Source organism: Tuber melanosporum (genome assembly GCF_000151645.1).
Source record: "Tuber melanosporum whole genome shotgun sequence assembly, scaffold_44, strain Mel28".
In the NCBI taxonomy this organism is placed as follows: Eukaryota; Fungi; Ascomycota; class Pezizomycetes; order Pezizales; family Tuberaceae; genus Tuber; species Tuber melanosporum.
The window spans coordinates 685,966-698,715 of record NW_003299089.1 but is presented as its reverse complement, the minus strand read 5'-3'; the positions used below and the strand labels follow the sequence as shown (position 1 = coordinate 698,715).

The 12,750-nt window shown below is 48.2% G+C and overlaps 3 protein-coding genes; 1 reads left to right on the top strand and 2 right to left on the bottom strand.

Moving 5' to 3' along the window:
- Positions 1-2,116: 2,116 nt before the first annotated feature.
- On the bottom strand, positions 2,117-3,768 carry GSTUM_00008309001 (uncharacterized protein; the record flags this gene model as incomplete). The annotated part of the gene is made up of 4 exons (XM_002839974.1): positions 2,117-2,572; positions 2,624-2,861; positions 2,909-3,388; positions 3,512-3,768. 4 exons carry the CDS (start codon positions 3,766-3,768, stop codon positions 2,117-2,119), a joined length of 1,431 nt encoding a protein of 476 aa, XP_002840020.1.
- Positions 3,769-4,441: 673 nt separating this feature from the next.
- GSTUM_00008308001 (uncharacterized protein) lies at positions 4,442-6,364 on the top strand. XM_002839973.2 has 3 exons: positions 4,442-5,217; positions 5,290-5,363; positions 5,426-6,364. Exons 1-3 carry the CDS (start codon positions 4,723-4,725, stop codon positions 5,949-5,951), a joined length of 1,095 nt encoding a protein of 364 aa, XP_002840019.1. The 5' UTR covers positions 4,442-4,722; the 3' UTR covers positions 5,952-6,364.
- Positions 6,365-7,002: 638 nt separating this feature from the next.
- Positions 7,003-8,174, bottom strand: GSTUM_00008307001 (uncharacterized protein; the record flags this gene model as incomplete). XM_002839972.2 has 1 exon in its annotated part: positions 7,003-8,174. The coding sequence occupies exon 1, from the start codon at positions 8,095-8,097 to the stop codon at positions 7,003-7,005; it is 1,095 nt and encodes a 364-aa protein (XP_002840018.1). The 5' UTR covers positions 8,098-8,174.
- Positions 8,175-12,750: the final 4,576 nt, after the last annotated feature.

Sequence of the window (12,750 nt, the reverse complement as noted above, 5' to 3'; positions counted from 1 at the left end):
GCTAGTTAGTCCGGTTGGACTCCTCCAACCACCCACCAAGACTCCAAAGCTTAAGATCATATCATAAATTACAGACTTACCCGGTTTGGCTTGAAAGCACACGACCTAACGGAGCTTCGGTCCCTCTTGTGAGTTGGTGGTGGGCACCTGCATGGTTTATGGTCCTGGGTGACATGACAGGGTGAGATCATTAGCCTCTATAATTATTACCATAATGAATACTATCATAAATTAAATAATAATAATAACAATGACACCGTTATTACGGTATTATTATTATTAAGGATGCTCTATCATATCTTATCAGATCCCTCAAATGAAGATCTCAAAAAGAGCCGGCCTTTCTTTTTTCTCCCTTTCCTTCCCTTCCTCGTCAATATTCGATCAGCCAACGAAATAATATGTAATACTCTTCTAGTTTAGCCTTCTCTTGTCTTTCTCATGGCATGTGCTTTAAGCTCTTTTTCGACTGCTATGGCACGTTACCATTTCGCTATGTGGGCGAAGGGTCTACTTGACCCTCTCCCATGTTGGGTCGAGTTCTTAAGCCTCTCTCCCGCGAAAGGTCTCTCTGCGAACGGTACAATCTATTGACGAATTTTCAACGATACCCGTAGAGCATGGCGGCGAGTGACGGCTCATGATGAAACACTCCCTTCTGAGTCTCTGTGCCCAAGGGGGAGCTCCTCATCCTCACGGAGAGTGGGCAGTGGCCTGGGTATGATAGTAGAGCCTCAGCGGCTTGGACAGCGCTCCATGCGACGGCCAAATGCAAGATCCGACCAGCGTCCACGGTTGAACATCTTTGGAGAGACCTTGGCTGGATTCCGGTAATAAAAACTCGGGACTCCGCGGCTCCCCTAAGAGGGCTACAAAATAGTTGACCCCACACACCCAACGTAGTATCATACCTGGGATCGGCCTGAGCAACCAATTTTCCCATTGATCCTGGATGCTGAATAAAAACTACTCCCTGAACTTCGCCATCAAGATATCGTGGGGTTCCGCCCAGAGTAGAGGAAAAGTGTTCAAAGTGTCACTGCGAAATATGTCTATCCCATAACGTAGCGGGGTGTATTTTTTTTTGTTTGGGTTGTTCTCCGTTTTGCCCCGGGTTTCCACCACTATCCATCCATCATACCTAACCAGAGACGCAGACGAGGTAAATTAAAGCTGCGCGTCAAGATTTCCCAGGTGTGCTGAGGCATCCAAGAACTCCCGTTGCCATCTATTTCGACTTTTTTTGCACCGAAGCCATGAATGCGCAGAATGGCAAGCTGGTATGTGTGCACGTAGCTTCTTATCTGCGCAGGAGTCGGTTCTTCACCATAGCCTAGTACGACAATACCATCCTCAATACTTGCAAAGCGCAAATACTTCACGCCCCATATCTAGGACTACACCCCCCCCCCTTGATCTTCTTGGCCAGCATCCCCTGAAATCTCTAGAAGGAATTCGGAACCCGAGTTGGGAAGAATGAGATGTAGTGATGCAAACTCACATTTGATATTTCCAAAGGCTTAAAATTCGGAAACATCTTTGGCCCATGTGTATGATTTCCCCATTCACTTTCCAGCTAACAGCGAGAGGGTCTCAAAGGAATATGGAGGCATAGACAGGGATCATAGGGATGCTGCTCAAGCTTACTTGACTCATGGATATGGTGGTGGTGGGGAAACCTTTGTGGGCGAGGTTTTTGGAAGGCTAGAGAAGCGTTTTTGTAAGAGTACGCCTTATGTCACGATATCCCCGAGTATACCATTGTAAGGTCTAGTAGAACGTACAACCTGTTGATCGTGACAACACCACCCACCAGCACTCTATGAATGACAAACCGCTTCAATCATCCCATCACAGTCGAGGCACCGCCACACTGTATAACTTGTGAAGGCTAGAGAAAATGATAATACTTGAATCAAATGGGTTTGAAAAAGAATGGAATTGGGAATCTGAGCAAACCAGCTACCACGCGATCTCTACCTAACAACAGCAAAAGGTATTTCAAAAGCGGCCACGCGGCCCCGGACGCGCGTGTATACTATCCTCCTTGGTGACGGCGGGAAGCATGCCTTGATTATGCTTAAGGATTGAACTAACAATTCTCTCAACCTCCTGTTCACCCCAAATTAGCATAAACGTTGAAAATGTCACAGCGGATGAGATGTGAGCTAACCTCGACATCGCCAGTAGGAACCTTTGAAATTTGAACACCGAAATGCTCCGATACTTGCATCAATTGCATCCAGGATGTGGTATCATGCACGAAGCTAATGCTGACACCAATCCGCCCGAACCGTCCCGTGCGGCCGATCCTATGAAGGTAAGTTGGAAAATCGATCCTCTTATCCTTGTCCATGGGAAGGTCATAGTTGACCACCATAGAAACTGTAGAAACATCGATCCCACGGGCTAGGACGTTGGTCGTAATTAAAACCTTGGTCCGGCCGGAGCGAAAGTCGTCGATCACCTTATCACGGGCCGCTCCACCATTTTCGAGGGCAGAATGAAGCACAGATATTTTATGTCCTTCTAGAGTCATGCGTTCCGCGATACGTGTAGCCTCATCGCGCCGCTAGGAAAGGTTAGCAACCTATCTAAGTTAATTTCTGTGGGAGCTGCTAACATGGACAAAAATAATTGATGATCCGATGGTTAGAACATGGTAGAGTTGTACCAGAACGCCAAATTTAGCCTCAGCGTTTATGCAGTCCATGTACATTTGCTTGATACCAGTAACGGTCAACTCATGATGCTCAAGAGTCATGGTAAGGCAATCCGGTGCATATCTCTTGCTAAATTCAACGATCCTATGTGGAAAGGTAGCACTCCAGAGCAAGATTTGGACGTTATGACGGATGGTACTAGTTCAGTTAACACCGGAAACAAAGCCAGAAATCCAGTTACCTACGATTTAATGCGAATACACTGTTCACCTAGCCCGTGTAAATCGAGCATGTTGTCGGCCTCATCGATAACCAACATCTTGAGATGATCGAGATCCAACTGTCCCCTTCTCACACAGTCCAACGTAGTTCCCGGGGTCCCTACCACGATGTGGGCGTCGAATTCCTTCCCTCTCACAAACATAGCTGGGATGGCAAATTGTGTCTTCACGCCCATATACTGGCCAAGCCCCTCAATAACATCCACTATCTGCCTAGCGAGTTCACGGGTAGGAGCAAGGACGAGCCCTTGAGTGGAACGATTGGTCAAATCGAGGCGAGTGAGCATGGTGATAACAAACGCGGCTGTCTTTCCGGTCCCAGACTGAGATTGTCCCAGCAGGTTTCTCGGAGGGTCCTGTAAGAGAATTGGGATCGTTCTCGCCTGGATTCTCGAAGGCCATCTAAAGTTCAACAAGGCTAGTGCTCTCAAGAGAGCCTCAGGACTGTAGGGTGCAGAAAATTTTAGTTGGTCAAACCGAGTTACTCAGTATGGGGGGAGGTCAAAATTAGAGGGGTAAAAATAGTGGGACAAATAGGAAGGAATAAGATGGGGAATGTGAACCTACAGACCAAACTCATCAAAAGTTTTACGATGAGTATCGCCGGCAGTATCGTTGAAGGCTTTCTTATGAATGGACCCCATCAGAGGGTGACCCGCCTGCCCAGAAACAGCAGCAGTACCGCTGGAGGTTTCCTGATGAACGGACTCCTTCGGGGGTGGATCCAATGGCTTGACAATGAATGAAAGGGTGTTGTCATCGGTATCAGGATCTAGACTCAAGTCGTAGAATTTACCATCAAGGCCTTGGATTGGTTCAGTCATTTCGAATAGCCGAAGTGAGCGGGGGATTGGGTATCTTTCTAAATAGTATGAGTCCCGATAAGATGGTGGGAGGTGTTGGTTAGATGAACAGGGGAGGGAAGAAGGGAATGATAATGGCGTGATAAGGGTGAGAAGAAAGGAGCGTAAGGGGAAACAAGGGGTGTCACAAGAGGGGGTTAAGGGGTGTAAAATGCTAGGTTCCCGTGAAAGCTTGCGACGTCTTTGTCTAGGTAACTAGGGTACGAATCATTATTTTCTTGAAGAAGCGAGTGATCTTTTATGATTTCACGACATGAATTGATATTGCCAAGACCAACCAAACAAAAGCCAAGAATCCAGGATATCACGTTACACACGCTCTCTATCTACAAGTCACACCCAGATCCAAATTCTGTGACTTTATCTTCCAGGTCACGGCGTCACCCCCAACAACTTGGCACATTTGTATGGTTTCGTGTTGGCGGCGCGTGTCCTATGAAACTCCGCCTCAATACTTACAGACAACAACTAGTCTGACGCAAAATAACACAACACTTGTGGATGAGTGAGTGACAGCGTGACTGGCCGCAAGAGCTTGTGAAGCGTGTTCCCTTTTACCTCAGGGGCCTTTGCAAAAGCATTTCCACCCACCCCTTCTGTCACTCCAAGCCGCTTGGGCTCGGGAGTGGATTATCTTATATCTGACAACCATTTACGGCAGCCCAGCTGTCTATTTTGCCTTGCCTTCTTTCCCCTCCTTCCTTCTCTTCCCTTTCTCTACTTTCATCGCCACCTCAACTCTCAAGCCTCCCCGTTACCACCACTACTCACCTTCTTATCCCCCCGAGTAGACTGGGATTCGTTAGTCTGTGGGGTTATCCCGCATTCATCATCGTTCAAGTCTGTCGTCATTATTTTGCTCTTGAGCCCCACGTCCTAACGACCCTAGCGGGAGCTTAAAGTTGAGCCTCCAACATGGCTTCATCCATTCTATTCGCTCCTTGCCCACCTCTGACCCAGCTGGTTAAACCCTATGCCGCCAAGATCGGTTTACACTCACTCCCGTTTCACATCCACCAAGTAATAGCAGCAGTCGTAGTATACAGCCTCATCTACGTTGTTATCTCACCCATACTCTCCTCCATCTTCTCGGAAACCTACCGCAACTTCGACAAACGGACGAGGGTCAACTGGAATGTGCATGTTGTCTCCTTTGTCCAGAGCATCTTCATCTGCGCCCTAGCGATATGGGCCGCCTGCAATGACCCGACGCGGGATGCGTGGAGCACGGATAGTGTTGCGATATTGAAACGAACTTTTGGGCACAGTAAAACTCAAGGTGCCGTTCAAGCCTACGCAGAAGGGTACTTTATTTGGGACCTGTTTATAAGCGCATGGCATTTGGATATTTTTGGGCTCGGGTTTCTGGCACACGCCGCCAGCGCCGTGATGGTTTTCAGCTTGGGCTTTGTGCGTATTTGTTTTGCGTCTCTTTTCGCGTCATGGTGACACAAGGATTTTTTAGCTGATGTGCGGGTTTAGAGACCTTTTGTTAACTACTGGGCATCCGTATTTGTGCTGTTTGAGATTTCTAGTCCATTCCTCAATATTCACTGGTAAGACCTCACCTCCAACCTCCCACCCTCCCCCACTTGTTAGACGCTAAGCAATCAATTAGGTTCTGTGATAAAACAGGAAGGACCGGATCACTTATCCAACTGGTCAACGGCTTTTTCCTTTTAACTAGCTTCTTCTGTTGCCGTCTCATCTGGGGAACCTGGAATGCATTCTTGGTCTTTGGTGACCTCCACACTCTCTACAACAACCCTCCCGCGCCAGTACTACCCCCATCGGACGATAGCCTTATCCATCTGGACCATCTCGAAACAGATAAAATCGTTGCCTACCTATTCGCCGGAAAGAATCTCCCATTATGGCTCATCATGGTTTACCTCGGCTCAAACGCCATCCTGAACCTGCTAAACTATTACTGGTTCTACCGCATGATCCAGACCGTCAGCGCAAGGTTCACAAAGGACAAGCCGGTCAAGAAGGAGAAGAAGGAGAAGAAGGAAAAAAAGGAAAATACTGAGGTGGATGCGGACGGAAAGGTCTGGGTCGAGGGGACGGATGTGAACGTTGGAACTACAGCGGCGGTCACGAAGGAGAAGCTGAAGAAGAGAACTGTCACTAGACAGGCATAAGACTGCTTTCCTTTTCCCCTTGAAATGAAGAGTGAGAGCCCCCCTGTTATTTCCTCCTTCCTTCCTTTTGCGATTTCTTCTTTCCCCTCCCTTCCTTCCTTTCCCCCCTCTCTTCTCCCTTATTAAACCCTTCGCTTCGAGCCATGTATAAGATAGATACCATTTCGTGAAATCATGGAAAACGCGAATGGACGGGAACAGCCGGTAGCTGGTTGGTTGGCTTGTGGAACTGGGCCGGGAACGTTTGTTTGTTTGCTAGTCGGGCAGGGGGAGGCTTTTTTTCTCTCCTCCTTTTTAGGAGTCTGTCGTTTTGCTGTTTTTCTCTCTCTTCGCAGGCGTGATCTGGCTGTTTTCTCTGTGTGCGTTCAATGTGCTGTACTGTCATTTGATTTATTGATTTGAATTTCCGTGTAACGATATTTCGTATGATATGGTGCGTTTTACAATTATTTCTGGAGCGGACCGGGTCTGGCTGGACTAGATTGGAGCGCGTGGGCTTTAGGGAGGATTTTATTCATCCATTCCTCGCGGAGTTTTGATTTAGGACATGAATGATCACTCGAGTTTGTTTTTGTTTCTGTTTGTTCGCACGTGATTTGTAACGTTCTGAGTACGATAGGTTAGCTAAGTTTTGGTACTAATTATTTAATCAAGTAACCTATGTACTGGCTTTTGGAGTTTCCTCCCAGACGCCTCGCTATATCAGGGGCACGAAGAAGAAAAAGGAAGAGATAAAACTGCGGCGGGTAAACCGCAGGCAAGACGCAAAGAGGAGGGAAAAGGGTCCTTATTATGGATGAACTGTTCTTCTAATTTGCTAATCTCTAAGCAAACCGGTAAGTAAGGTCAAGCGAAGCAAGGGAAAAACAATTAACCGGTTGGATCTTACCCCAGCGGCGGCAAAGCAGAGCAAAGGAAAGCGAGTTACCTATCGTAGGAATTAAACTAAAGTCAACGCAATGCGGTGCAATGCAACGCTAGAAGAGCAATGATAAAGCCGGCACAATCAATCAATCAACCAGCCAGTCAATCAATCGGCCGCCTTCGTAGACTACCTGAAATTTCTGGTACAAGTACCAGTAGTAGCAGCGTTACCCTCCCTTCTCTCGGAGGCAGACATAGCAGACTCTCCAGCCTCCACTTTTTCCTCCTGAGTGCTAGCGTCCACACCCGCGGTTCCTTTCTTATCTTCCCCTTCACCGATAGAGCTAGCGCCATCTTCGTTGCGATCATCTGAACTCTCGTCATTATCGCTATCGCTCTTCTCATCATCCCCATCGAATCCTCCGCCCGCAGTCCTAGATCTGCGCAAGCGGGCACCCTTTCCAGAGTGGCTTCTATCCCTATACCTTGCCAATCTTTTCCTCTCAACGGCCTTATGTCTCGGGGACAAGCCTGAGACTCCATCCCCCGGCGACGAAGATTCACGTTCTGCAAAGCGGCGGAGCGAAGTTGGAGTTTTTGCGCCTGCGGTTGTGGTGGCTGGGGATGAGATATCCAGAGACGCCAGAGCGGCTGTGGCGCCGTCTAGGTATGCTTCTATAGTCGGAGGACTAGGCAGTGGAGAATCCGGCAGATCGAAATCCACGTCTGCGAGGTATGCAATGTCAATAAAATCATGTGATGCGTCGTCTACTTCTCCAGCCCCTGGGGCAAAGAAGGTAGGATCACTGCTGCCGCTACCACTTGCCCTGGGGCTGGCACTGTCACTGTCCGAGTCGGTACGTTGAACCCTTCCCTCCTCCTCCTCCCCCACCTGCACTCCCCTCACGCCAACGTCTTCGAATGGCAAAACCAAAATATCTCCACTCCCTTCCAACACCACCTCTTCCCCGGCTCCTCCTTCTCCCACTTCCCCACCACCACCCCATCCCGGCCTCACATCCTCATCTTCAAGAATCTCCACACTTCCATCACTGCCTTCCTTCAATTCCGGTGCGTGCAAGTCTAGCGCCTCAGCACAGTACTTACGGGACGCTCTCGCTCGGGCACGTCGCCGGGTGATATTGTGGTCCCACGCTAGTGTCGCGGCTGGGGATGGAGTGGAACCGTTACCGTTGGCGTTTGCATTACGGGGATTCAGGTTGTGTACTTCATCCGATGTCAGGACGATGCGGTTTGGGCGGAGCCGGATTATTGCTGACATTGTGGCTGTGCGTATGTTTGTTGATGGTAAGCTGGTCGGCTGATCATGGGTATATTAACCTTGGTATGGGTTGATCTTGATGATGGTGGTGATGGTGATGGTAATGAGGAGAGGAGAGGTGCGGGTGAGGAAGGAGGATGTGATGGGGTGGTAAATGACGGGTGTGTCGGCGTCGTAAGCAGGAACGTCAGTCTTTTCAATTTGAGCCCCGATCCCTCGCCTCCATCCTTCCCTCCTCCTTCCCCTCCCCAGGGCAAGAAATCGGGGCTCAAAAGTCTGACGACAGAACATTTCGAGTGACAATTCATGAGCATTACGCGTACAGCACTTGAAGCCCCCGAAAGACTTTTTTCAATTATTTCAAACACTTTTATTTTTATTTTTATTTTTATGATAATAACATTATGATAATAATATTATGATAGTAGAAATTATATCAGAACCTGATTATAATAATATTATTATCCGATCAATTCATCTCCCATAGGCCATGGCTCCGTTCACTGATCAACCCATCTCCAACTTAAACCCCATCCTTACAACCGACTCCAATAATAGCCCAAATTACGTTCACCAGAGCAACCTTAGCCCTCCTGTACTCCCCAGCAGTACGGTAGGTAGGTACCGGTGCCGTAGGTATCGAAACATGACGCCGGTACGATAGCTCGAGGACATCCGTGCTTACCGCACCCACCATCTATCCACAAGAGCTATTCCCCATACTGTACAGTACAGTACGATACCTTATCCCAGTTTTTTTTTTTTTTTTTTTTTTAAAAAAAAAAAAGAAGATGCACTCGTCCATCTGTTACGGCAGTGTGATCAATATCATAGCATAGTCATTCCGTCACATCTCCCCCCCTTCCTTCCTTCCTTCCTTCCTTCCCCACTTCCATCATAATATGATATACTCGAGTACTATACACTCGTCTATAATACTCGAGTAAGTTAGATTAATCTTACCCCCGGCACTTTTTTCCATTATCTATACAAGTATCATACGTAGCAGCAACCAAAGTGGACGATTTCTAAATATAGAAATCATGAATGAATTATCATATCTGACGAGTGCTATGTCTGATAGTCTAGTTGATAACCGTATGATACAGCTCTCATCACGGTTACGGCCGCGTCAGGGCGAGTGGGCCGTGCGATGTGCTCTGTGCCGCTGTCTGAGAAGGCAAAGGGAAGGGAAGGGAAGGGAAGGGGAAAGCGGGCGGGCAGATCTAATCGAGATTGATCGACCACTGTCGTATGGGTATGATACGTACGTACAGTATGTATGATACGGTTTCGGAGAGGTGGTCGGCCGGTTGCGTTACAATAAGGTGTGGGTGTGGGTTAGGGTGCGAGCGGCTGTGTTTGGTGGTGCAGAAAGTTAAAGTGCACCTTTGGTGGAGGAGGGAGGGGATGGAAGAGGATGGAAGGGTGGAAGGAAGGAAGGAGGAATTGGAAGACTTGCCGCGGCCCGTGGTAGACTATCGTAATCTGGAATCCAAAGCGTTCCTATCATACTGTACAGTATGATGTGATAAGAGATGGTCTACTATGTTGATAGAGGTGGTCTTGGCATATTTTTTTTTTTAACACAACTTGTAAAATTCTTATATGAGCTACCATATGATATGATGGAAAGGGACAAATGGGTCATTTGATCCCCCAAAGCTCACGGTACGGTACGATTCTCAACACCTTGGACCTTCCCGCTCGACGCCAAGAACGGAGAATTGAAAGAAAGGCTGCAGCGGGATGCGTTCCCGTATGAAATCATTTCCTACCCGTATCTACGGGTATTGCGGTATGTCTCTTACCGGTACGATAGTCCCATTTCACTGCAATGGCCGCGATCCAGAAATCCGCTTATCCCACGCTCCACATCTTTCCTAAATCCTCCAACGGGAGTCCCCCATCCATCCGGTCAAGGGGAGGGGAGATTTTAACCTAGCAAGGAGAGAGGACGGATGCTACGGGAGCTCGAGTGATCATTGATGAACACCCCTCCCTCACGGTATCGCAGTCGTCACGGGCTTCAGCCGCGAGAACACCGGTATGGGTAACAATTCCAGCCAGTTGGTCCTACCCCCCACCACCCAAAAAAAGAAAAGAAAAAAAAATATTATGGCTATTTCCCGATTCCCATAATAAAAACCCTCATGCCAAATACAGTACTGTATCTACAAATTTCCACATAATCTCCTTCCCGGTGGAACATCCCGTCCAGGGGACCAAATCCGCTCCATCCCTCGATTGACTGGTCGGTCGGTCGATCAGGCAATCGCGACACCGACTACGGTTGCCAACATTTGTTTAGTCGGGACTGGGATGGATGAATGGGATGAAAGGGGATCTCCATCTTTGATGGCAGAATGGATGGACCGGACTGCTGGGTCGGTTGGGGTTGGAGGGATTGTTGGGCCTCCGGGGAGGGGAGGAGGAGGCAGTGGTAGGGGTGGAAGCGCCAGTGTGGTACTGTACGAGTACTGTACTTTAGCTCTCGATATTTGTAGTTCTATTAATAATTATTATAATAATTATGACTGCTAAGATGAATGCAACACTAGGCTTACGACACATATTCTAGCGAGCGAGGTGCTGGACAACGAAACCTCCGCTCTCTTAGTAATGCTAGTTTAAAAATGGGGAGAAAACCGGGTCGTAATTTGGCATCGTACTCCAGTAGACTACAGTACCTGTACGGTACTCCTTGCATTCATTGATTCACCCGGAAGAGCGCCGAACAAGTTCTCGAGTACTTGCTTGAGTACGAGTGCGGCACAGCCATCTTACTCTCCCCTACCGATTGGCCAAGATTCACTTGTAAGCACCGCGAAGGTGGGGGTGTTCCTAGCCGACCATTCGAACACCAGCACTTGATAAGCTCGCCACTACGAGTACTCGTACAGTACTTGTATTCCTCTCTTTTTTCTCCCGCGAAATTACCCAGAGAGAAATTAGCACGCCACAATAATAATAATATCTAGTTTGTTATCGGTATTGTGAAGACGGAGTGAGATGTGTTCGAGCAATTACCGATAGTCTACGATACTAGTAGAAGAAGGGGCGAGGTAAGGTGAGAGAAGTGGGAGGGAAAAATAAGGAGGAAAAAAGTTAGGTATGGTGGTACAACGGTTCGGACTGGCTGATTAAGCCGCTGCGGTATGATATGTCCCAGTATCATAAGCATTGTACTGTACAGTACTCGTACTTGAGTATGGTGATACCCAGTGCAGCACCACGCAGAATGATATGATGTCTGTGATCTTTGGGTTTACAACAAAAAGTAAGGCTACTTTACGGTAGGATATGGAGACAGTACAGTACCTATGGAAAAGGTGCTTGCTTGCTTGCTTGCTTTGTGCTCGAATAGACATGTCACTTGGTGTACGAGTATGATACTTGCCACGTTGTATCTTTTGGTTTCCCCGCACGATGGTCGATCTGGTCGCTTGCTTGTTGGTTTGTATGGTGTCACTCCGACGGAGGAAGAGGTGTGACGAGAAAGTGGATTGTGCCTCCCGGATACTGGTACCATATCTACCACTTTGAGCGCCTAAAAGTACCGGCAGTGCTCTCTCCCTCCTTTCACAAGGCTCGCTGCAAGGAAAAATATATCACACGACGCCTGAACGCTTCGGGCGTCGTCTTTGACCCAAGCAAGAGTGCGTGTTCATCCTGTTCATCCCGTCGTTAGAGATACCGACACTCGTAGGCGGAGGGAAGGAAAAATGCGAGCAAGCAACTCGATCGCCCATGCAGAAGTGCATAGCCCATCTCGCCCCTCCAGTATAGTACGATGCACCACCAAGGCATAAGGTTCTATCCGTGTTAGGTTTTGATTGCCCTGCCCATCAGCACGGTATTGGGGGGATAAAAGTGCAGATAGGGATAATACCGGTACGGGTACCGTATGTCATCAAGATAGTACCGGTATGCGGGAGAAACAAAAATACCCACCTGTCAGGTTGGGGTGTACGAGTACTCGTAGGATTTTGTACGGGAGCTCTGCTGCCGGTATTGTTCCGGTGCTGTAGGAGTGCCCGAGTATCTTGTTTAATTGTTTTCCGGTGGTTTATCTCTTGGCGCCTTGCGGGGGGGGCGTTTTTTTCTCTTCGGTCCTTCTGCTTTCTCCGATTCCTTTAATCAGTGTCTGTCCGGGCAGGTCTTGGCTGTGATACCAGTGTGGTGTTTGATGCGTGAAATATGGATTTTTGAACGGTTTGCGAAAGGGAGACAAGAGCACAAGAACGACCGATACAGCGGATGCGTACAGTACAGTGCACACATATCCCACCATGGCTTCCTGTGTAAAGATGAAAATGAAAAATGTTTGATGGGGTCGACGACCTTAGTTATTTCCGGCCGCAATTAATGTTAAATTGGGGCTCTGGATGGGAATCAGGCAGGAAGATGACCAAGGTGAGACGCATATTTAACTTCGCCTCTTTCGCCCATTCATTCACCGTGGTGTTCGAAGAGGATTCCTGTAACAGGAGAAAGGGAGCTGGAGGGAATGAAGGGGAAGTTGAAGAAAGAAGAGAAGGGTTGATATTTCCTCACAAGAAATAAGCCGGCCTCTATTTTACTGTGAATCTCGGCAGTCTCCACCAGCAGGTGAAACCAGACTTCAATCCCCTTGTTTGATGGGGTTGAGGA

What these genes read in the sequence shown, in the direction of transcription:
- GSTUM_00008308001 (XM_002839973.2), top strand. Translation starts at nt 4,723, where the DNA reads ATGGCTTCATCCATTCTATTCGCTCCTTGCCCACCTCTGACCCAGCTG. An exon ending in TGGTTTTCAGCTTGGGCTTT is followed by an intron (nt 5,218 to 5,289) that starts GTGCGTATTTGT and finishes GTGCGGGTTTAG; the next exon opens with AGACCTTTTGTTAACTACTG. An exon ending in CCATTCCTCAATATTCACTG is followed by an intron (nt 5,364 to 5,425) that starts GTAAGACCTCAC and finishes GCAATCAATTAG; the next exon opens with GTTCTGTGATAAAACAGGAA.